The following is a 24,874-nucleotide window of genomic DNA, read 5'->3' on the forward strand; positions in this document are numbered from 1 at the left end:
TGTATGTAAATTAGCACTAGAAATGCCACTAGTCATGACTGTGCGCGTGTGTATTCCGTGATCTGGAAAGGGAGCGTGAGATGAGCACATCATACGGTTAAGTGAAAAGGTTAGGCTATAAACTCCCGTCTCTGTACAGCTGGATGCATGTGAATTTCTTTACATATGTTTGCAGTGACATGCCTGTATACTTTCTTCTTTCTCTGTATTGCTTGGATTTTCTACAAGTGTATATTATCTTTACAGTCAGAAAAGCAAACAATTTTTAAAGATTTTTATTTATTAGCGGCACATGGGTGGCTCAGTGAGTTAAGCTGACCCCAGGATCTCGGGGCCCTGGGATCAGAGCCGGCATCGGACTCCCTGCTCAGGGAGTCTGCTTCTCCTTCTGCCTCTGCCCTGCTGTTCCCCCTGCTTGTGCATACTCTCTCGCTCTCTCTGTCAAATAGAAAAATAAAATATTAAAAAATAATTGTTTTATTTATTTGAGAGAGAGAGAAAGCACCAGCAGGGAGGAAGGGCAGAGGGAGAAGCAGACTCCCCACTGAGCAGGGAGCCCAACTCTGGGCTTGATCCCAGGACCCTGAGATCATGTTCAGAGCCAAAGGAAGACTCCTAACCGACTGAGCCATCCAGGAGTCCTGGAAAAGCATGCCATTCTTAAAGCATGTGTTTATTCCACAGGCATGGATCTAATTTGTGATGCAACACTGGGGTATCCTGAATTGTCCCTGTCTTTGGTTCCTGCGTGATCATGTAGAATCAGAGAAAGTCGGAACCGGTAAGACCTAGTCTGCAATCTCATTAGGCACCAAGGTCCAGAGAAGGTAAGTGACTGGTCAAGGGTCACACAGCCAGTTAGGCTGGGAGATAACAGAGTCCAGTCTCCTGGTTCTCAACCCAGAGTACACTGGTCTCCTCTAAGCTTGAGCACAAATTGTCTTGTCGTCTGGAGTTGTTTGGGGCTGGGCAGGGGGGTGCTTTTAAAGGCCCTATTTTCTGGGAGCCCAAGTCCAGGAAAACCCAAGATGAAAGATAAAGGGCCCTGGATGAGACAGTGATTAGTGGGGCGGAGCCTGACCCTCACAGGCCAACAAGCAGCTTTAGTGGGCCGGGTCCTCAGGCAGCAGGGCAGGGGGAAGGAACAGCCTGGCCCGGGGCCAGGAGGCAATAATTAAAGGCAGTGCAGGCCCGCGAACAGCCCATTAAAGATGTTTTGGCCTGCATCAAACTGGTGAGCAGAATTCAACCCCTCTCTCACTTTCCACATCAAACACTTGGGGGTTTTATACACTTTCTTGTGTGCGAGGTGATCGCAGGAAGCCACGGTGCACAGCACTTGCTGACCTCACTCCTTCTTGCCCCCCTCTTCCAGACTCCCCCCTCCTCCCTGATCCACCCCCCCCAAGCCTCTGTGGGCTCCAAGCCATCCCTTCAGGGCACATACCAATAGAGAGAAACTTCCGTCCCAGCTCCCAGGAAAATAAAATTCCTTCTATTTCATGCCACGAGGTAAGACTTTCAGAAGCGTTGAGGTCGGGAATCTTGGAGCGCTGGGATCTTAGTCTGTGAGCTAAGAGGGTGCTTCATGCTTTCAGCTGGCCTTTTTAGGTCACAGTTGGAGAAGCCAGGGTTCTGAGATGAGGAGGTCTTGCTCAAGGTCATGGGCACCGGAGGCTGCCAGGTCTCTAAGCTTTGGGCTGGAGCCAGCTCGCAAAGTCGGGTAAATTAGCCTTGGCTTTGAAGCCAAGGGCCACTCCCCTCTTTCTTATTGACCTCCTCCCAATAGCCTAGGTTGATTTCACTCCTGGCAGTTGCGTTAACACGGGGAGACCCTGAGAGGAGTCCAAGCAATCAGGCTGTCTGGGCCCAGAGAGAAACTGGACCTCAGTTTCTCCTTTTAATTTCCAGGGTGGATTTCATACAGGCAGAGGGGGCAAGGCGGCATGCCAACTTCATCACCCCACCCCAAAGCTCAGAAGTCCCAAACTGGAAAGTTTGCAGACTTTGAAGAGGTGGACAAGGTCAGAAATGGGCCAAGTTCCACAGCATGAGCAACTACAAGAGAGGAGAGACAGGTGAGTCAAGGTCCCTGGGCATCTGGATCCTGTCCCCGTGTTATCCCAGGCACCCCCGGGGTCGCCCTATAAGGAGAGGCCTCTGTCTTCATTTTACAGCTCCTGTGACTGGGAGAAGAGGCTGGCCTTCAAACCCAGGCCACTGTGGGTCTGAAGCTTCTCTCTCTGAAACTCAGAGCTCCTCCCCAGAGGCCGAGCCTGTTAGTGGGGCATATGGGAGACAGAGGGTGTGGCATGGTTGGGGGCATGGCCCAGGGAGGACGGTAGGCCTTACCCCTGTAGTTACCTCTGGAGCCCGTACAGAAGAGAGCACTGTGGCCCCAGAGCCTTTTCCTCTCACCCAGGATGGGAGAAGATGTCCCCAGATCAGTTGCCGTGAGCCCTGGGTCCTGGCCCAGTACCCACAGCTTATCACCCTCTACCTGGAGGGCACTGTCTCTGAGGCTCTGTGTTCTCATCAGAAGGCTGCTGGGAGGGTGACAATGGGAGACCACACACCCAGTTCCCATTGGCTTTCCTCTCCCCCTTCCTCTGTTCATGCCAGGCTTGTGACCTTTCTGGGCCTCAGTTTCTCCCACAGACCACCTCCCAAATCTGTGTTCGGAAAGCCTCTTGGCAGAAGCCACTCCCACGCGGGACACCCTTGAGGTGCAAACCAGGACAATTAGTGGGTGATTAGGTGTCACTGCTAGGGTAAGAAGGGCCACGCCTCCCTGAGGATTCTGACTGTCCTGCCGGGCAGCACCCCGAGATCTGCCTTGCGAACACGGGGCGGGCTGGTGCTCCGACACACCGTCCAGACAGTCTGCGCACTGCACGCCAAGGAAGCAAGAGCAGGCCGGTCCCGGCATGGCAGGTGAGTGGGCAGGGCCTGGGGGCCTCAGGGCACAGAGGGGAGCTTCAGGAAATGCGGTGTCTGTGCAATGAAACTTTGAGCATGGATCCTTAGGATTGCCTTGCTACACGATTCACGCGCTGTTCCCTCATGTTCCTGAGAACACAGAGGCCATCCGCAGATGGCCCAACAAGGCCGTGTGGCAGAGCCCTTCCCGGCCTGCAGCCAGGCCTTTCCCACCCACCTGGCAAACAGGGGAAGAGAGACGGGGCAGAGAAAGGCCCCATGGACTGGGTCCTCTTCAAATTCCCACCCCGAAGATTCGAAGACAGGAGCAGCTCTGTCTGAGGTGAAAAGAGTTATGTGACCTTGAGCCAGAGAAATTACCCCTGGTGCTTCCATCCTCCCATCTGTAAAATGGGAATTATAATACAAATCATCTCACAGAGACTGCTGTGAGGAACTGATGAGACCAAGTGTGCCAAACGCCCCACAATATCTCACATGGGGCCTCGCAGGCAGCAGACCCAGAAAATGTGCCCCCACCCCGCTGTAGGGCCCAATGAGGGAGGGGCCAACTCCCCTCCACCCCAGGAATTCACCTTCTAGCTAACGATTGCATATTTTATGCCTCCTCTTGCTAGGTGCTGGGGTCCAGGGGTGAGCAAGTCAGCCCACGCAGGGGTCCTACTCTCATAGGTCTTTAAACGACGTTCCTAATTTTATCCCTTCTGTCTTCTAGTGCTCAGGGTCATGTGACAATCATATGAGTCAACTCTTGTTTATTTTCTGACTTTCAAAGTTCAATTTCCTTGTCATATTTCAACTTCTCACTCCACCCTGGCAGGTCCTAGCATTCAGGGTCATCCTGGGCCTTCCTGGCTCTCAGGCTGGGTCTGTCTGCTCACTGAGGGCGGGGGCCCCCCAGTTCACAGCCCAGACTGCTGTTTCGAGGGCGGAGGCTGCTTCTGCCCTGTTAGCCCTGGGTTCCAGGGGGATTGGCTCTGCTTCCTTCCTTCCTACCTTTCAGGGCGCACCTAGAGGTCCCTCTTCTCTAATTATCTGATATACTATCCGCCTTAAAGTTGGCAAAGTTTAATTGCTGAGAAGGGACCCTTCCGGGTGCAGAGTCGGGGGGGGATCCAATGTCTGATCCATTACTACCTTGCTGGGTGGTCAGTCCTCTCTCTGAAGCTCAGTTTCTCCAACTGTACCATAACAGGGGAGACCCATCACATCGAAGTGACAGTTAGTTAGGTCGAATTCAGTGCCCTGGTTTTCTGGGTCTTCCTGGCTTCTTGGGGACCTACTCCTCTGGACAGAAGGCACCTGCTCACCATGGAATCCGTGTGTGAATGACCAAGACATCGGATTCTGAAAGCAGAGTGCATGGCCTGCATGCTTTCTATGGCAGATATCTCTAGCTGAGCCCCAAACTCTCCCCTACAGGGCCTGGATATGGCCCTGGCACTCTCCCCAACATAGTTCTTCAAGTAGTCCTACCAGCCAATCGGTGCCAGCAAATGAATTGAGACCCCTTTGCCATTATTGGATTATAATAAGCTTTCAGCTCGGAAATTCTAAGACTCGAAGGACATACTCTGGGCAGGTTCCAGCTGAGATGTTCTCACTACTGCCTACTGGTTAGAGAGGCTGGCCACTTCCAACAGGACCAGAAAGGAAAGGGAGATTGGGCAGTGGCCCCAGGCAACTCCCCAATTAATCATTTAGCTGTGGAGATCAGGTGCTTGTGATGCACACTAAGGATAGGGTCATAATGGGGCCCATTAAAAAACAATTATGCCGAGTCGGGAGTCTGGGAGAGATCACTGGCGTCAGCACAGCCTCCTGGGCTCAGCCCCACTGGGGGTCAGCCCTGGGCTGGGACAGAGATCTGGGGAGGAGAGCATTACTAGCTGTCTGGTGTCACCCAAGGAGCTGGGGTTGGTGGTGAAGACTGGGAGTGCGGGCAGCAACTGTTTCCTCCAAGTAGGACTCGTTCCTAAGCTGAGGTCTGGGGCCAGCTAGTGAGCAAATGAGCTGGAGAGAAGATGCCCTTGGCTGGGTGGGAAGTTGCAGGCAGGGGCAGACAGTGGGGGACCTTGAATGGCAGCATCGTGGCTGTGGATCTGATGGCTCTGGAGCAGGGAAAATGACACATTGACCCCTGTGCAGTCAGAAGAGTCCCTGCTCCTCATGGAAGCTGGGTTTCTCCATAGTAACAGGATGGACTGAACAGCGTGAGCTAGAAAATGCTGAAAGACTGTTGGAGCCGTGCGGTCATTTCAGCAGAGGTGAAGAGGGAGAGTACAAAGATAAACAATATGTGTGGGAACAGGGAAGGGGCGAGCCGAGGCAGTGGAGAGGATGTGGAGAGAGTAGGAGGCCCCCCAACCCATGCACTGACCCAGCGAACCGGGAACCCAGCACTGGGCTAAGTACCACATACAGAGACAGCTCACCCTGGCTGAAGCTTATTGCCTGAGAGTGTTTATTAATGGCTCCTCTCACTCTCTGGATTTCCAGGCTTAGGAGATGCATTTTCTCCTTGCCCTACTTGTGGTCCTTACCCCGTCTTCCCGAAAAGTCTATAATCAAAGTATTAGTCTTATTGCCACTTCTCAGGGAAGGCCATCTGAACCTCAGAGAGGTCCCTTCACTTAGCCAGGGCCACACAGCCAATAAGTGGAAGTTTCCGGAGAACACTGATTGGCAAAACACGGGACCGGCAGCCAGTGGCCCTTGGCAAGTGCTGACGATCATCGGAGTCCCAGCACGCATGCGTACTGAGCACCTCGTGTGTGCCAGGCGCTGCTCCCAGCACTCCACATGACTTGTTTCGCTTCAGGGCTACAATATGAGGGGGCGGCTCCTATCACAATGCCCATCTTTACCAGGAGACTGAAGTTCAGAGAGGTTCAGTCATTTGCCTCAGGTCACACAGCGAGTGAACTAGTCTGCGTTTGAACTGAGGTGTGTGCCTCTGAAATCGGGCGCCTAGTCCCGGACGAAAAGAAGGCTGAGAGAGGAAGGTAGGCGGGAGAAGGAAAGAAAAGCAGCTGGAGGGGCCATGAGGCTTTGGGGTGATGGGTCAGGCAGAGAGAATGCTCTTACCACATCCCTCTTTCCATGTTTCGGGGGGTACAGCCTTGGGTTGGGCATCCGTGGACCCTGAGCTCAGGGCCAGAACTTGCCCAGCATCTGTCCAAGGTGGGAGCCCGGGGAAGACAGATGTCTTCCATTCTATCCTCAGGGCCTCAGGTGTGCTGTGGAGCAGAGAAGTCCTTGATGGGACTTTGCGTCTCCCATCCCTTCCCTGGCGCCCACCCGGGGTCGGTGGAACAAGCTTCTGTAGGTGTGTGCTCAGGGGTTGGGGGGCATCTTGTGGGAGCGGCCGAGAGGAATCCCGAGGGAATCAGAAACACTCAATTCAGCGAACCACCAACAACCCAAATAGGAAAAGTTCTTCTAGGCTCATTTCACAGATAAGGAAACTGAGGCCCAGAGAGAGGAAGCACCTTAACCCTTATCCCATGGAGGGAACCAGTGGCAGGAACCCCACCTAGGCCCAGGACTGCAGAGGGAAGGAAGACAGGAAGGAAGAGCAGGCTTTGGAATGTGGCGACTTGACAGAGGGGATTATGGGTGGTGGGGGGGAACAGGGTGTGGGCAACTGACAGGGCACAGGTGTTCATCCCAAGGGTGTGCCAGGAAGCTGAGAAGCTCCCCTTTTCACACCCTTGTCCCCACCGAGGGACAGGGAGGGACATTCATTCATCCAACCAACATTCACTGAGCCTCTACACTGCTCTGGGCCGGGAGCGGGGCTCAGACCACCCAGAGAGAAGGAGACCTATGCCTTGCCTTCACAGCACTCACAGAGGAGGAGAGAGACCTGTAAGCAAACAGTTATGTCTGGACGTCCTTGATGACTGATTGGAGACGCAGTCTTAGTCTCAGAAGAATTGGAGCTGAGTATATGGAAAAGGAGACATTGGGGTTCTGGAAGCCATCCCACATGCGCAGCTATCTCCTGGCCTTGGGCTGCCTCACATGTAGGCTCCCCCTTTCTGTGCCCAGTGGTCCCTGCAAGCTGAGGAGGACACCTGCTAGGGCCCCCTGGGCTGTAATCACCAGAAGAGTTGCTCGCTCCCCACGGAATCTCACCACACCCCGCCCCCAGCGTACACAATTAGCCCACGGATGCCAGGTCATGAGGGTGTGATGCTCACGAGTACAGACAGAACGGGGACTGGAGCGGGGACCTCCTGGGTCAGGGCAGGTATGGTGTGAGGAGGGGGCAGTGCAGGATTTCTCAGTCACAGCTCTGTTAAGCTGTCCTGGGCTAGAAGGAACAGCAGTGTTCTGGGAGGGTGAGGGAAAGGCAGCATGGGGACAAATGGAGGGGAAGTTTCGAGAAGAAAACTCTTTGGTTCTGGGGAAGGAAGAACTTTTTCACATCTGGGCAGGTGATGAGCCGCCTCTCAGAGGTACACAAGCAGGAGCTATGACCCTGCAGTCACCCAGAATTCAGAGGAGGGACTTTGACCCTGGCAGGAAGCTGTGAGAGAGATGGTCTTTGAGATTTGGGGATAATGACAGATAATGGCATTTGTGACTCATTCCACCCCTCTTGCCCTGCTGTGATGAGGCTCCAGGAGCCCAGGGATGGGGGGGGGGGGGTGCAGCAGGGGCAGGGGGGAGCGGTTGGAGCTGTTTGGACTGTGACAGGGAAAGGGGAAGCCAAGATGGGATCCCTAGGTCTTGAACCTATGACCCTCAGCCCAGGGACTCTTTTTAGCTCCTAACCACCCGCCTTGCAAGAATCCCTGGGGCGTGCCACACTGAGATAATTACCCCCTGCTCCCCACTCATCCCCAACAAAACAAAACACAAAAAAACAATTGCATCCGTTCTGGCTTGTCCCCATACAGGGTGTGGCTGGACTTGGTGTCTTCAGGCAAGAAGCCCCTTTCTTTCCATCTCTGGGTCTCAGTTTTTGTCAGTAAAATACACTATGAACTGACAACCCAAATTTACATGCGAAAGGCACATCACAGGGGCACCTGGATGGCTTAGTGGGTTAAATATCCAACTCTTGATTTTGGCTCGGGTCATGATCTTAGGGTGGTGAAATCCAGCCCCACATGGGGCTCCGAGCACGGCATGGAGCCTGCTTAAGATTCTCTCCCTCTCCCTCTGAGCCACCCCCACTCCCCCATCTAAAAGAAGAAAGGGAGGGAAGGAAGGAGGGAAAAAGGAAAGATGATCACGTTTACTGATACTATTTAAATGAAATCAAACTTTGGGTCCTGATCCCACTGGGCTTGTTGGAAAATTCCATCCCAGGGATTCCTGGGCCGCCTGCATGTTTCAGCTACCTACTGCTGTATAACAAACCGCCCCAACACTTAGAGGCTTAAAACAACAGCAATCATCCTCTCACTCACAAACCCACATTCTGAGCAGAGCTTCGTGGGGACAACTGGTTTCTGCTTCATTTGGGATCAGTGGAGGCAGCACATGACCAGAGGCTGGAGGATTTACTTGCAAGATGGCTTGTCCCATGGCTGCTGAGTCGGTGCTGGCTGTCAGCTGGGCACTCGGGGGGCTGGGGGCTGGGGCTCAGGCTAAGAGTCATGGTTCAGTATTCACTAATTCAGCATTCCCGGCGACTTTAAGTAACCTAAGTACTGTGAATAACCAGAACGGACTGCATATGATAAAAAGTAGCTGCATGAGCAAATGACTGGCAGGTTGAAGCAGACGGGAGGGCACGGCAGACGTGGATGAGACACGTGTCCAGGGCTTGGCCTCACCTCCCTGTCCTCTCCCTGCTCAGGGATCAGAGTCACCGAGGTGGACTGGCTGAGCCAGAAAAACGGTGCCGCCCACCACACCCAGGAGTACCCCAGCCCAGAGCTCGTGGTTCGCAGGGGCCAGGCATTCACCTTGGTGCTGGAGCTAAACAGACCCCTGGAGGACCAGGAGACCGTCATCTTCACTGTGGAGACAGGTAACCGTCTCGCCAGCAACCCCCGCTGGTCTACATCCGAGATCGTTCTGTGACCAGTGATCTGAGATCCTTTGGTCATCAGTGCAGACTGGAAGGGGGCAAGTCCCAGACCCCACAGATGGGCTGAGCTCTGACCCCTAGAGGCTTTTGCTGACCACCTGTTGCAGATGGCCGGCGGGCCCTGCCAGCAGGTGGTGAGAGATGACGCCTGTGCTGGAATTCTCTGCCTGCTAAGGAATCTAGGGCTCTGGAAAACTATGGAAATTCTTCAGGAACTTTTGGAGCCCAGGCTTTTCTTTCCTAGACAGACAAATGATAGACTTTGATTTCAGGGGTGTTGTTACTTTCTCCTAGATCCAGGAGGTGGGTGGGAAATCGGGAACAGCGGAGGTGGACCCCAGCAGTGGCTCGGCGGTTCAGGGCGTGAAGGTTGGCATTCCAGGCTTGTAGCTTTTCTGCTTCTCTAGAGCTGGCTTTCCTAGGGATGGCTGGGTCTCCTGATTCCCTCTCCTCTCTGCCAGGACCCCAGGCTTCTGAGGACCGCCACACCAAAGCTGTGTTCCAGGTATCGGAGCCGGAAACGGGCAAGAACTGGACAGTTGTGGAAGAGGCTCAGATGGAGAACACCGTGACCGTCAGCATCACCAGCCCTCCCAACGCTGCCATCGGCCGCTACCTGATGAGCACCAGGGTCTCCTCTCGCCGAAAACAAAATGACCGGAAGCTGGGTGAATTCATTCTCCTTTTCAACCCGTGGTGCCCAGGTAGGAGCTGGCATGTCCAAGGCAGAGGATTTCCGGGAAGCTGTCCTAGAGGTGGGCCTGCCCTTAGCGGGGGATCTGGCAGGCAAGCTAAGCGACACAGAGGTGAATGCCAAGAGCTTGGAGAGAGCTGGGATTAGGCAGAGGAACCTGGTAGCAGGTGCTACAATGATCCTGTGCCAGAGGGACAGGAACCAGTGGTTTTGGGTGTGCGGGGCCAGTCAGCAGGGATGGGAATTTGTGAGAGAAGAGGCCCAGGCTCCCACCATCAACAGTTTTGGTTTAGTCCCCACTCTGCTAAGCCGCCTCCCTCTGTGAGTTTTGGTTTCCCCATCTGCCGTAACCCCTCGAGGGATTACAGTGAGAAGTCATAGTGCTAATGCTTGTGATGTACAAAGTATACTACAAGGAGTACCAGGGTCAGTACTCCGATTAATATTTAAGAAACATGAGGCCGCTGTCAACACCAAGCAGGGTCACCCAAAGAGTCAGGATTCCTAAAGGCCCTCAGCCTTGGGCTGGGTTGGGGTGGGTCTCTGCCTCGGGAATGGAGCCCCCAGGTGAAATGAGGCTTGACCAGAAGGCAGCCTAGGAGCCCACAGCCCCTCTGCCCTCCCCCCACCTCCCCTACCCCGTCCCAAGCTTCTGGGCACCATCCTGCTGCTCTCCCTGATGTAGCCCCTGGCCCAGGCCTGCAAGGCCAGAGCCCCAGCCCATGCTGGGCCCAACAACTGCTTTTCAGAGGATGACGTGTTTCTGGATTCAGAAGAGGAGAGACAGGAGTACGTGCTGAACGACAGCGGGATCATTTTCCGAGGCGTGGAGAAGCACATCCGAGCCCAGGGCTGGAACTACGGGCAGGTCTCCAGGGGCACAGGCTAGATGGGGGATGCAGGCTGGGGTGCATGGAAAGTCAGCCCAGGGGCCCTTCTCTCTGTTCACTTCCTCCCAGCAGGGACAAGCCGGGCTGACTCCTAGAGCACATCTGCTCAGTCACTAGCCTACTATTAGCTGTGCCAAAGCCTGGGCTGGGTCCTTGGGAAGGAGAGGTGCTTCGGGTATGGTGCATCATAGAGGAATAAAGCGCCTCCATCAGGGGGTTCTCCGCCTTGTGGGTGCACGAGAACCCCACGGAGGGTTCTTTAAAACACACAGATGGCTGCCCCCTGCCCCCAGAGATCTGGGGTGGGGCCTGAGAATGTGCATTTCTAACGAGGTCCCAGGTGGTGCTGCTCTGCTGGTCTGGAACCACACTTAAGAGCCACTGCCCAGATAACCAGTTACAATAAAAGGTGTGATGGCAGAGGGGAGGAGGGCATCAGAGTGGTAGAGATGCGGCCGGGGGAAATCAGAAAAGCGTGAAGGAAAACCACCTCGGGGATGGCAGAGGCTCATGGTATCGGGGCTGGGTGTCCCAAGCCGGGCACAGCGCGGCTGGGCGGAGAGCAGAGCCCACGGCAGCATGGAGGTGGGAGTCAGGGAGCAAAGAGACCCTGCTAGAGGAGTCCTGTCCGCCTGGGCTTTGGGTGCCCTGGAGAAAGTTTGGCGGGGTGAGTTAGGGACCCTGATTGTCAGGTGAAGGAACCAGAGGTTAATCACGGGCTCCGGGGCTGGGTCGGGACCAGGTACTGGAGAGTGTGGGGTCCACTTAGGGGAAAACCACTCCCCAGCATGTGGGAAAGTGAATCCAGGGATCCCCAGACCTGCAAAAAGAGACCAGGAATCTTCATTTGTATGCAAAAGCCCTCCAGTTTTTAAGTGTTGCCAGTTCATTCAAATGTCTTTGACAAAGTCATTTAAATGAAAGAGCTGTGCTGAGGGCCTAGATGTGGCTGGTTTGTTCACCACAAAATTCACTGTGGGTAGTGGGGGGGCTGGTTCCTGAGCAGGGAGGGACATGGTTAAGGTTGAACTTCCCAGAGTAGCAGCAGGCAAATTCCCCTGCACGACACAAGGGACCCACTGGGGAAGCATGGTGGGAGGCTCTGGAATATGGCAAGGCTCCAGCCTCTAAGCACAGCCTTTCTGGGGACAGTTTGAGGAGGATATCCTGAACATCTGCCTCTCCATCCTGGACCGAAGTCCTCTTCATCAAAACGACCCCGCCACTGATGTGTCCCACCGCCACGACCCCATCTATGTCAGCAGGGTCATCAGCGCCATGGTGAGGAGCCCCACCATCCCTGCATACACACGGCCCTCAGCCAACCCCGGGGACACACCCTCTGATTTTCCCAGTCGCCTTTTGTTCAAATTCTCTGCCACTGCCCCAAAACACAACCAAAACTCAGAGGTACAAAACAGCCATTTATTGTGCTTAAAATTTTATAGATCAGGGACTTGGGCAGAGCACCGTGAGGATGGCTTGTCTCTGCCCCAAGAGGCTCCAGCCGGGAGGGTCTGAATGGCCACCGATGGCTGGACAGGTTTCACGAGACCATGTGTCTGGGGCCTGGGTTCTAGCAGGCAGGGAGGGGTTCTTCGGTTCTGTCCCCATGCTGTGTCTGCTGGAGATAGGATGGCAAGCTGGCTTGCTCACGGTGGGTCTGGCCCCTGGGCTGGGTTGGTCAGAACCGCTGGGCCTGGCCAGTTGTGAGTCTCTCTCCATGCAGCCTTTCCATGTGACTAGCTTGGGCTTTCTCACACCATGGCGATCTCTGGTAATCAGAGCAGCTGGCTTCTCGCCACACAATGATTCAAAACAGAAGCACTGGAAGCTTCGAGATGCAGGAGGCCAGGGCCTGGAAATTGACACAGCACCCATTCTGCCATAGTCATGGGTCAGAGCAGTCTCAGGCCAGCCCAGATTCAGGGAGCGGGGAACAGGCCCATCTCTCCGTGGGAGGAGTGTCGTCTTTATTCTCCTACACGCAACAGTGTCTCCTCCTCCCAAAGAAAGCCAGAAGGCCCACTGCACGCAGGTGCTAAAATCAGTGGGTGGGTATCTGTAATTCCAAAAAATGTTTGAAGCAGATTTCCTTATAGTTGATACTCTTCATTCCTTGAGATCTTGGAGAGATGTGGGAGCCCAGGGACTCAAAAGCAGTGACCAGTTCCAGACAGTGGAGAGTCACAGCCCTGTGGGATAGCGGTACAGCTTCCAAGTCAAAAGTCCTGAACTCGAGGGTCGCCCACACTTTTTGCTAACTTGTTGCTTGACTGTGACTGGTTCATTAAACTCTCAGAACCCTTAGAATACTGCCTGCATCCAGTAAGCATCTAATGAATGCTAACTGCCTCCATAATGATACCACCAACAGGCCCCAAAACAGATCATTTAAAAGAAGAAATTCTGTAAAATCATAGGTAATTTTCAACAATAGTGTATCCCAACAGAAGGTCATTGAAAATGATAAATGGGGGGTGCCTGGGTGGCTCAGTTGGGTTAAGCCGCTGCCTTTGGCTCAGGTCATGATCTCAGAGTCCTGGGATCGAGTCCCACATCGGGCTCTCTGCTCTCAGGGAGCCTGCTTCCCTCTCTCTCTCTCTCTGCCAGCCTCTCTACCTACCTGTGATCTCTCTCAAAAAAAAAAAAAAAAAAAAAAGAAAATGATAAATGGTACCCAAAGTAGGTAATTTAAGATAGCAGATGCCCCCAGTTTTCAGGGGATTTAAAAGGAAGGGGTGGCCCCCACTGAGTAGGCCATCCAAAGTGGGAGATGGTGTTACCATGATGAGGTCCCGGAGAGGGAAGCCCTAGCAGCTGGTGAACTGATGCCCTCTTCTGCCCAGGTGAACAGCAACAATGACCGGGGCGTGGTTCAAGGCCAATGGCAGGGCAAGTACGGCGGCGGCACCAGCCCCCTGCACTGGAGCGGCAGCGTGGCCATTCTGCACAAGTGGTTCAAGGGCAGGTTCAAGCCGGTCAAATATGGCCAGTGCTGGGTCTTCGCTGGAGTCATGTGCACAGGTACCCAGGGACAGAAGGTCCCCCCACCCTGAGCCTCTCCCTCCTTTGCCTTCATTTGCATACAGTTGCCTAGACTCCACCCCTTTTCTGGCAAGGGGAGGTGGAAATCTGGTTAATGATGAGAGAAACCAGACAGTTAGTTCCTTTACGTGACTTTTGATTTTTATTTTGCAGAAGGAGGCCCAGCTCCTCCTTTCTTGTGTTCTTTGAGTGTCCCGGAGCAAGTCCTGCGGCCCCTAGAACTCCGCCCCAGTCCCGGGGAAAACAAATGGGCAATTACGTGGCTATTGTAGGGACTTCCAAGGTCCGGCCAGCCTCAGAGCCTATTCATACGGGAGTGGTGTAGTGTCTTGGGGAGTCCCCCGTGAGTTTGTACAGGGAAGGGGGCATTTCTGAGATTGAAGCAGGCAAAGCAGAGACACGGAGGGGCTGTGACAGATGTGGGTTCCTGCCACTTGCCAGGCAGGGGGGCAGGGGGTCTCTACTACCTCCTGGGGGCTGCACCAGCCTCCTGATTTTCAGTCCTTAGGTGCCTGGGGATCGCCACCCGAGTCGTGTCCAACTTTAACTCGGCCCATGATACGGACAGGAACCTGAGTGTGGACAAATATGTGGATTCGTTTGGACGGACACTGGAGGACCTGACAGAAGACAGCATGTGGTGGGTCCCCAGCCCAATGCAAGGACTCCCCGATTCTGTCTGCAGGAGGGGTGGCCCCGGGGACACATGACCCAGAGGCCAAGTGTGGGAGGACTTAAGATTGGACTACCTTGAACCCCAGTTCCCCCTCTGTGGGACTCTGAGCCCTCCCCAAGACTCCCTCCGAGTCATCACCCCTATAACCTACCCCCTTCTCCTCTGTCAGCAGCCGGGTGCCCTGAACATGTCTCGGGGTGGGGGAGGGGAGATGACCTCCCTCTGAGGCTCCATCAAGACTCTTCCCACAAAACTTTAAACAATTCATTTTAATTTAAATTTTTGTGTTTTTTTTTTTTAAACTTTATTTATTTGAGAGAGAGCATGAGCAGGAGGGAGTGGCAGAGGGGGAAGCGGGTTCCCCACTGAGCAGGGAGCCCCACGCGGGGCTCAGTCTCAAAACCCCAGGATCACAACCTGAGCTGAAGGCAGATGCCTCACCAAGTGAGCCACCTAGGCGCCCTAATTTGATATTTTTTACATAGGAAATACATGCATATGCATTAATATTCAAAAGACACCAAATGTGCTACAAGGATAAGTCTCCCTCCCGCCAGGTTCCAGCCTCCCGTCCTCCTCACGGAGGCAACACTGAGACTAGCTTCTTACACTGCTTCACAGGGAGGCTCTGCAGATACAAGGACAGACATACTCACAGTCCCTCGCTCCCAGACTTTTTACCCACATGGTATCGGCAGGATAACGTAATACTGTTCATCTTGCCCCTACACTTCACAGTTTTAAAATAAAGTTTTAGAAATAATTATAACGCCACACTTGGTGAGCACCTAGTCTATGCCAGGCCCACAGTTCCAAGAGCTGTGTATATACTGACCTGTGTATTCCTCCAGACAGTCCTGCAAGCAAGCTAGCATTATTAGCCCTGTTTTGCCAATGCGGGAACCGAGGCACAGAGAGGTTAGTAACTTGTCCAAGGCTACACAGCAAACTAAGTGGAAGTACTTGGGCATGAGCCTGCTCTGCCTTTCAATTGTATTGAAAACCATGGTCAAAACCAGGAAAAACCGGGTGCCTAGGTGGCTCAGTGGGTTAAGCCCCTGCCTTTGGCTCAGGTCATGATCTCAGGGTCCTGGGATCGAGTCCCGCATCGAGCGCTCTGCTCAGCAGGGAGCCTGCTTCCCTTCCTCTCTCTCTGCCTGCCCCTCTGCCTACTTGTGATCACTCTCTGTCAAATAAATAAATAAATAAATCTTAAAAAAAAAAAAAAAAAAAAAAACAGGAAAAACCGGATCTCTAGTCTCATTCCTTTTCTCTGCCTCTCTTCTTCCCTTTTCCTTTTCCTTTTGGTTTTCCTCATTCCCTCTCCCTGCAGAAGCACCAAAAAAAAAAAAAAAAAAAAAAAGTCTCTTTTGATGTTGGAGCCCCTGTACACCCAAGTGCTATCCAGATACGTCCCCACACAAAGACCACTGCCTCCTTAAGAGAAGTCCTGGGGTCAGCTGTAAAGATGCCAAATCAGGCAAACCAGGCTTTCTCTCTCCTGCTTCCTTACTGTGTGAACCTTGTGCAGATGATGTCACTTTGCCAGTCTTGTGTTGGAAACCTAAAGTCTGAACTCCTTACCAAGACCTACAGAGCTTTGCATAACCTGACTCCTGCCTACCCCCCATTGCTGGCCAAAGCCCAGAGATAAACGTACTTTTTCTCTTCCTTGAAGACACAAAGATTTTTCTCATCTCAGGGCCTTCTCACGTTCTGATCCTTCTGCCTGGAACACTGTTTCCATCAGTCTTCAGATGGCTAATCCTTTCTTATTTAAGCCTCATCTTAGATGTCATTTTCCTAGAGTAGGTCTCCATGGGTTACTCGCCGCTCAGGTGTCTCTCTTTCTTCCCAGCGTTTATTGTTACTTGCGTTTGTTTTATTTTTCTGCTTTCTCATCTTTACCTCTCTTCCTGTTCCCCTTTCTCCTTTGTTAGAAGGTAAGCTTCATGAAGGCAAGATCTTCCGTCTTATTTGTGATGGTATTTATGGTACCTTGAACAACAGTTTCTTGATACATATGTGTGTGTGTATACATATATTGAGATATATATATACACTCACAAATTTATGTGTATACATATACACACACATACATGTATCCACACGTACATATATTTCACTACCAGATTGTATATAGAACTCTCACCAGTATGGTTCAATGAATGGTTCCCAAGATGGAGCCCCCAGGATTTCAGAGTTTGGGACAAGGGCCTGGCTCACAATAGGAACTTGCCATCCTCTGGCCTTGGTCCTCACCGAAGCCCCCCCACCCCCCACCCCAACCACCGCTCCCTCCTCTCTCTGCAACAGGAACTTCCATGTCTGGAATGAGAGCTGGTTTGCCCGCCAGGACCTGGGCCCCTCTTACAATGGCTGGCAGGTTCTGGACGCCACCCCCCAGGAGGAGAGCGAAGGTAGGGTCTCAGCCGAGTGGGTCACAGATGCCCTGCTTTCCCTCACCCATGCTGCTCACACCCATCCCTCCTGCTCAGGTGTGTTCCGGTGCGGCCCAGCCTCAGTCACCGCCATCCGCGAAGGCGATGTGCACCTGGCCCACGATGGCCCCTTTGTGTTCGCGGAGGTGAACGCAGACTATATCACGTGGCTGTGGCACGAGGATGAGAGCTGGGAGCGGGTGTACTCGGACACAAAGAAGATCGGGAGATGCATCAGCACCAAGGCCGTGGGCAGCGACTCCCGCGTGGACATCACCGGCCTCTACAAGTATCCAGAAGGTAAGGGCAATAGGGCAGTTTCTGTCGGTTTCCCAAGGTGACCTTGTGCCGCAGAGAGGCAACCGCAGGCCAGCCTGGGCCTATGAAGGCAAGGGAAGCAGCCATTACCCAGCTCTCGAGCATCACTGCCGTGTAGACAGTGGGAAGGGAGCATAACTGAACACATGGAATTTGGAGCCAGACTGCTGGGTTCAAATTTTGAGTCCTTTATGAGTTGTTGTACTTCTCTGCACCTTGGGTTCCTCATCTGTAAAATGGGAATGGGAGTAGCACTGACCTCTGGTGGGGGTGGGGGTGGGGGGAATACAGCGTCTAGAACTCTACACCTGGCACACAGCCAGTCCACAATGGGGCCGGCTCTCCTTATCAGATGAGCCTTCGGACCCAGTTGTCAAAGAAGCTGCCACCTGGATTTTTGTGCGAAATTTCCCAATCTGAAGTTGTTAAAAACTGATTTTAAATGTATTTAAACAGTCCCAGAATGAAACGCAGTGTATATGGCTGAGACATGCATCTGGCTCCTGGGATTGAAGAGGGAAAGGAGGGGTGGTTTTGCCTAGAGAGGAGGGGGACTGAGCAGTGAGGCCCCAGGACGGGGGGAGAAGGAAAGGGGTGCCCGCCTCACCATGCGCGATGCCCGCAGGGTCCCGCAAGGAGAGGCAGGTGTACCGCAAGGCCGTGAGGAAGCTGTTCAGCGTGGAAGCCTCCGGGAGGAGGACCCGCCTCCGCAGAGCGGGTGGCCGTGGTCTTTGGCGAGAGGACCTCCTGGAGCCCGCCGCCAAGCCCAACATCACCGGCAAGTTCAAGATGCTGGAGCCGCCCAGGCTGGGCCACGACCTGAGCCTGGCTCTGTGCTTGGCCAACCTCACCTCCCGGGCCCAGAAGGTCCGAGTCAACCTGAGTGCAGCCACTATCCTGTATACCCGCAGGCCGGTGGCCGAGATCCTGCGCAAGTCCCACTCAGTGCGGCTGGGGCCGGAAGAAGGTAGGAAGGCCCTTGCCTGTGGGGGGACCCCTTATTGGGGGCGGGGGTGCCAGGGGGTATTTCCCAGCATCCTGCGCTCATTCCCAGGAAAGACAGGGATGATGCTAAGCATGTGTTCAGAGCCTTGCCTCTTGTCCCCACTTGACAGGTGAGAAAACTGAGCTCAGAGGAGCTAAGTAATGAGATTAATAATAGAAGTCCACAGTCATCTGGTGGCAAACTCATAGGGAGATGAAGTGATCTCAATCTCTGTGAATACTTATACCCCAAATGAATCCCTGCTGGGAACATCTCACAATCTATGGAGGATCCCTCGTCACCTGCCTAAAATCCAGAAAATTCTGGGAGCCCATCTGGCTTCCAGTGTCCCACGTGAGGGGCATGGACCAAAAGCAGTGGTTACTAGGTGCTTATGTGAGCCAGGCCCTGTCCTGAGAATTCTGTACATGTCAGCTGCTATCTCCACGATGTTCTCTGCCCTCAGGCCCCCTTTCCTCCTCTCCTGTGTCTGTCTGTCTGTCTGTTTCTCTCCCTCTCCCCCTCACATAACATTCTGCGTTCTGAGGATTCAATTAAGCAAAGACGTTGTTCCTCTGGGCCCTGTTTCAGAAGCTTGTGTGTTTTGACAGAAGGAAAACATGTCAAGGAGACATCACACACTTTTTCGCATTTTGGCTTTTTATCTCTCACGAAATCCAAATCGCAAAACAACACTTCCTAAGGAAATATTAACTAACATGCACTTTCTCCTGACTTTTCTTCGTATTCAAAGCAATACGTCTTCATTAAAGATTTTGAGGGCACAGGGAGAGATCAGCTGTGATCCTGCCACCCACCTACAAATTGTGAACATGTTTTCCTTCTTTATTTTTAATGCCTGTTGCTTTTTTGCCAAACACGTCTGATTACATTGTGGGTACTCTGTGTTTATTAGTGCCTCTCTCTGTTCACATTACATTGTTATTTACATATTTTTATAAGTTCTTCATCCCCATCATTTTAGTAGATGTGTAATCTTTAAATAAATATACAGATCGCTCTTTTGATACGCAGCGGGAGTCAATTTGATAATATTTTATGGAGGCGGCTTAGAATTTGCATTTCTAACAAGTTCCCAGATGATACTGATGCCACTGGTCCCAGGACCACGCTTTTGAGAAGCCCTGATCTCCCGCCACCCAAGGAGTAAATGATGTAACACATGTAAAGCATTTGGTGGGATGCCTGCCACCTAAGGAACATGTAAGTTATCATAGGGATTGGCAGGATTATTGAGATGATAAGTTGGAGATAATAACACTGACTCATGGAATTGTTCAAGGATTGAATGAGTCCATCAGCGAGTGTGTTTCCAAGTGCCCAGTCACAAAAGTGAGTAAAAGTTAGTTTTTATAATTATTAATTATTGCTGTTACTGTGTTAAGGATTCTCCCAGTCATGATGAACCGGACTAAGGAAGTCCATAAAGCAGTGTAGAGTTTTGACAGGTGGATCGGAATTAGGGCATTCAAGAAGCACCCAACATTTTGCAAAGCCCTGGAAGACCAGCAAGTGAGCCAAGTTCAAATCCTTTAAGGACCTTTTCCACAGGTTGAAACCTGATACCCTCAGGGGCAGAACAGAAACAGACACACTCAAAGAGCAGCAGGGGGTGGTAGGGCCAGAGGCAAATCAGAAAGAACATACTGTACCCAAGGGAAAAGAACATACAGTGGTCCCAAAATACCCAGATATGACTGGCAGTCTGCTGGGGCCCATGGCGACCCATGCTCAAGAGACAGAAAAGCACAGGCAGAGTGTCTGTGGCTGGTGAGAGACCCAGATGGCCAGGACCACAGGAGCTCAGAAGGCTGAGGGCGTGAGATCACTGAGTGGGGTACCCGTGAAGGCTTTCCTCCTAGGGGGCCGACTAGGATGGGCCTTAATGGGGAGGGAGGGAGGAGAAACAGTGAAGATTGGCCTCCTCACTGAATTGGAAGATGGAGGCAGACCTTTGACCCCCTCCTTCTCTGCACCTAGCACATAGTAGGTGCTCAGTAAATAGTGAGTGGCTTCCTGATAATGGCCGGAGAGACTTGCATCTGGAATTTTTAGGAAAAGTTTAAATACACCTCCGGGAGTTCTTGGAGAAACAATCTAGTGTCATGGTAGCCAATTGGCTTGAATTTGAATCCCATCTCATCTTGGCTCCTTGATTGACTTTTTGTGTAACACTGGACAAGAAACTAACCTCTCTGAGCCTTAGGTTTCATCATCTGTGAACTGACAATAATAATGCCTGTCTTGGGTTTGTGGTAAGGAATGGAGCCTTCCCTTCCTCCTCTTGGGTTCCGTTGAAAGACCCCTAACTTCTGCCTCTCCTTTTCCTTCCAGAGAAACAGATCCCAATCACAATATCTTACTCTCAATATAAGGAAGATCTGACAGAGGACAAGAAGATCCTCTTGGCTGCCATGTGCTTTGTCACCAAAGGAGAGAAGCTCTTGGTGGAGAAGGACATCACTCTGGAGGACTTCATCACCATCAAGGTGAGTCCCATCTGCCTCCACCACCCTATTCCCGGCAGGCTCCCCTCACAGCTGGGGGAGAGCATCAGAGGCTGGGGCAGTTGTGCTTTTAGCCCTGGCTTCAGCTCTCCAGGGCAGAGACAAATGGCATGGATGCAGAAGGATCGATAGAATGATGGAGCTCAGTAAGGGGGTAGGTGGATGCAAGGGGTAGCCATGACTCCTGCCCATTCCAGGCTCCAGCCAGCATCCTAGCTGGGACCCTTGGGTCTCCTCTGGGAGCGTGGAGGGGGACAATGATGTATGGGAATCACCCCTCCAGGTGCTGGGCCCCGCCGTGGTAGGGGTGGACGTTGTGGTGAAAGTGATGGTGGTCAACCCTCTTCTGGAGAAAGTGGAGGACTGTGTGCTGATGGTGGAGGGCAGTGGCCTTCTCCAGGGACAGCTCAGCATCAAGTAAGTGTCAGCCTGGGAGTGGGAAACCTACCTTCCTTATACAATGGGCCATGGAGAAGCGGCCAATGGTGAGGCAGGGTGGGAGAGACTCTGGACCCCTAGGAACCAGCTCACAGCCTAGACACACCAGCCTTCCTTTATTTATTCATTCCTTTGTTCATTCGGTCATGGGCTTGGTCGTATAACTCACCCACTCACCCACCCACTCATTCACATGACCCTTAATCAGAAGGGCCTGTTCTCTGGTGACTGTTGGGAATACCAAGATGAGCAGATGAGGTTCTGCCTGGAAAAGTGTTCTCACAGACGGATGGTCCTTCAGATGAGGATAGTGCAATTTGTGCAGAGAGATGAATCAATCCCCAGGGCCCAGGGAAGCAGAGGCAGCCCTGAATTGGGAATGGGGTGAAACCAGGGGAAAAGCCACAGTGGAGCTGGCCTTAAATGATTAATCAAGAAGCTTTTCAGGCATCAAGAAGGATGGAGGCTTTCCAGCCAGAGGTCTCAATGGCTGGGGTCATCAGGGAAAGTCTCCTGGAAGAAGAAGGACTTGATATTGTCCTTGGGTACAATTAAAATAGGAGGGGTATCCTAGGTGGGAGGAACAGTGCAGACAAAAGACCCGAGAGAGGAAGCATAAGGTAGTGTCCAGGGCACAGGGAGAGGACAAGCCTGGCTGGCTGGAAAGAGCAAGAAGTGGTGGAAGGGAAAATTAAGCTGGAAGCATACTGATAAAGGCTTGAGTGTCAGTCTCAAGGTCTGACCTTGATCCCAAAGGTTCTGGAGATGGCAGGCTAGACTCAGAAGGGGAGGGAACTGATGATCTGCCTTTCTCCCATCCCCTTTCCCCAGTGTGCCCACCCTGGAGCCCCAGGAGAGGGCCTCGGTCCAGTTCAACATCACCCCGACCAAGAGCGGCCCGAGGCAGCTTCAGGTGGACCTTGTCAGCCCCCACTTCCCGGACATCAAGGGCTTTGTGATCATCCATGTGGCCACAGCCAAGTGACCAGCCGCCACAAGGGACTGAGAGGGGAGGAGATGGCCCCCATCCCTTTCTTATCCACCTCTTTGTCTCTCCCGCATGGGAGCCAGGAGGTCCGAGTTCCAGTTCTTCTGTTTTTGCCCTACTTGGTGAATCTGGGCAAGTCCCTTGCTCTCCTGAGCCTCAGTTTCCCCATCTGTAAAATGAGTTGTTAAACTCAGCAATCCTTGAACTTCTGGACAATGACAGATGACGTAGGGAGCGTCTTTCACCTTCAGCAATCACCCTCCTGGCTGGGAGGCTGACAGACCAAGCCTCACAGGACCCGAGGCCCATCCAGCTCTGCCACCTCCTATCCCATCTGCTCACAATCACCCTGGCCGACCCCTGTGTTGCCCTTGCTTCTCTCTCAGCTCCTCTGACCAGCTCCAGATCCAAGAATGTCCCCCCAGCTCTGCAAAGGACCCTAAAGTGTTAGAGCTGGCCCCTAACATCCCCAACACTCCCATTTTACACAGAGGGAAGAGCCTTGCCCACAGCCATAGGGCGAGTGAGAGGCAGAATTGGGGCCCGCCCGCATGCCACTCATACCATTTAAGCTTTACCCCAAAGTCATGTGCTGAAAAATCATTAGAATTGAAGCAATGGGAGATCTTCCCTCTGTGAAGACCTGGGCCCAGCATCCAAGGGGACCCTGAAGATAGAAGAGGCTGATGGCATCTGAGGACAAAGCCCCAAATCTGATCTCGTCATGGTCATCGGGGGTCTCTTACCACCGGCCCAGGGGTTGACTTTTTGAGAATGAGAACAGCATTCAGTGTGCAAAAACACCGCCAACAGCATACACTACACACAATCGTGTTCTTAGCCTCAAAACAGGACAGAGGCCTCTGGGACAAGGACTAGAGTGGAGACCACCAGGACCTGAGGATAACCACACAGGTCCTGGACATCAGCTCAGAATGTTCTAGATAGCCAAAAGAACGACAACGAATCATAGAATTTAAGTCATCTGCACAACAACAAAACAGGCTCATCGGCAGTGAGACATCTCTTGGACGTGAATTAAAGTGGGAACAACTTACATAGAAAGTCTCTGGTAAAAGAAGTCAGGCAAATACACAGACACTGTGCAATGGGTGGTGTGACCCATGCCTTGTGACCAAGGCATCGGTGAAGGCATCTGTCTGACAATTCTATGAGCATGACAGCTTGGAGAACCCCAAGGCATGGAGGACACCCTGTCCAAACTGAAGTTTGGGATGCTGATCCCGTCCATCTAAGAGGGGTCACTGGAGGTCCAGAGTGGGCAGCCACTTCCTCAGGGGTGAGCAGCAGGAAGGGGCCCAGGGGCCTGACTCCAATCGAGGGGATCTCTCATGCTTAGTAAAAGGGACTCTCCTTTCAGCAAGGAAACCATCTCGGCCCCTTGTAGTGGCCCCAGACATCTTGTCCTTCAAGGAAATTCCAATTGCCCTTGTTTCTCAGGCGTGGCTGTATCAGGCTGCCCCTCCAAGACAGAGTCTAGGGTGCAGGACATTTAGTAAAGAATGACCTGGGGGTCCACACAGAGGACGGGATGGGGAGAAAGCAGGATGGGCAGAGGGAAGAACCGAGCCATGACACAGATCCATTGGCAGCCTGGGCCCACACAACAGGCCCATGAGAGTTGTCCCAGGTTGGGCCAAAGTAGCTGTGCCTTTCTGTGCCTGCATCAGTCACTGATTTGCCCCAGAAGAAGCGTGCCTTTAGGCAAGATAGCCCTCTATGGCGGAGGCCATCCCTGATCATCTGCAGTCAGCCATGCTGGTGGGGCAACAAGCCCTCCACTGAAGGAAGGGCCAGATGGTGAGTCTCCACCTGCCTTCTGTTCACCCAAGGACAGAACAGTGACATTACCAGCCCCCTGTGCTTACCTTCCAACAGGTGGAGACAGGGCTCGATCACCACATTTTAAAAGGCACAAAAAGCTAAAATGAGAAACGAGAGTAAAGAAGTAGACAAACCCATGGGTAAGCTAATACATATAGTGATGTGTGTCAAAGAGAAAATAAAGGCCAGTATCACGTCTCCCAGAGTTGTGGGGGACAGAATAGCATCACTTCCCATGGGGACCTCAAGGAATCTCTGAGGAAGTGATATTCGAGGTCAGATTTTAATATAACTAAAAAAATGATTAAAAAACTAAATGAGTGGCTTACTACATACTAGGAACTGTTGCAGGTGCCTTACCTATATTAATTTATTTAATCTCCTAACAACTCAGGGAGGTACATACTATTATCTCCAACTTCCACCTGCCTCATGGCACAGCCAGGGCTGGGCACCATGACTCCGGCAGAGATCTGGATGGAAGGGATGTTTGGAAGCATCACGGAGCGGGGAGGGGGAGAAGGAGACGGTGGAGGCGGCAGCACCCCAGGCAGTGCCCGCGCAGGGTATTTCCTGCTCTGACATAGTTGCCACACATTCCAGTTACCGATCGCTGTGTAACAAACCACCCCATGACTTAAGGCTTAAAATGATGACAACAATTATTTTGTGAATAAATTTGCAGTTGGGTCTGGGGCTTGGTCAGGATCACTTGTCTCTGCTGGACTCTGTGGAGCAGGGACAGCACCAGGGCTGGGCCAGGATCGTCTGAAGGCTTATCCACTCCCATGTCTGCTGATGGACGCTGGGGGTGGGTGTCAGCTGAGTACCAAGCTAGACCATCAGCCAGAACACCTACCTGCAGCCTCTCTACATGGCCTGGACTTCCTCACAACATGGTGGCCATTGGACAAAGGCGAACATATATACATATATATATAGAGAGAGAGAGAGTCAGGTGAAAGCCATGTTGCCTTTAGGCCTTGGGGCTGGAAGTCGTCCAGTCCCACTTTTGCCACATTCTTTTCACCAAG

General features: G+C 52.7%; 1 protein-coding gene across 1 annotated transcript; it reads left to right on the forward strand.

Moving 5' to 3' along the window:
• The first annotated feature begins 2,050 nt into the window (after window positions 1-2,050).
• Window positions 2,051-21,992, forward strand: TGM6 (transglutaminase 6). Its single transcript, XM_059134340.1, has 14 exons — window positions 2,051-2,078; window positions 2,821-2,934; window positions 8,756-8,929; window positions 9,451-9,693; window positions 10,433-10,551; window positions 11,726-11,854; window positions 13,423-13,600; window positions 14,123-14,261; window positions 16,614-16,717; window positions 16,796-17,038; window positions 17,682-18,023; window positions 20,397-20,551; window positions 20,853-20,986; window positions 21,839-21,992. Exons 1-14 carry the CDS (start codon window positions 2,051-2,053, stop codon window positions 21,990-21,992), a joined length of 2,256 nt encoding a protein of 751 aa, XP_058990323.1.
• The last annotated feature ends 2,882 nt before the right edge of the window (window positions 21,993-24,874 follow it).

The sequence above is a fragment of the Mustela lutreola genome, chromosome 9, assembly GCF_030435805.1.
Source record: "Mustela lutreola isolate mMusLut2 chromosome 9, mMusLut2.pri, whole genome shotgun sequence".
In the NCBI taxonomy this organism is placed as follows: domain Eukaryota; kingdom Metazoa; phylum Chordata; class Mammalia; order Carnivora; family Mustelidae; genus Mustela; species Mustela lutreola.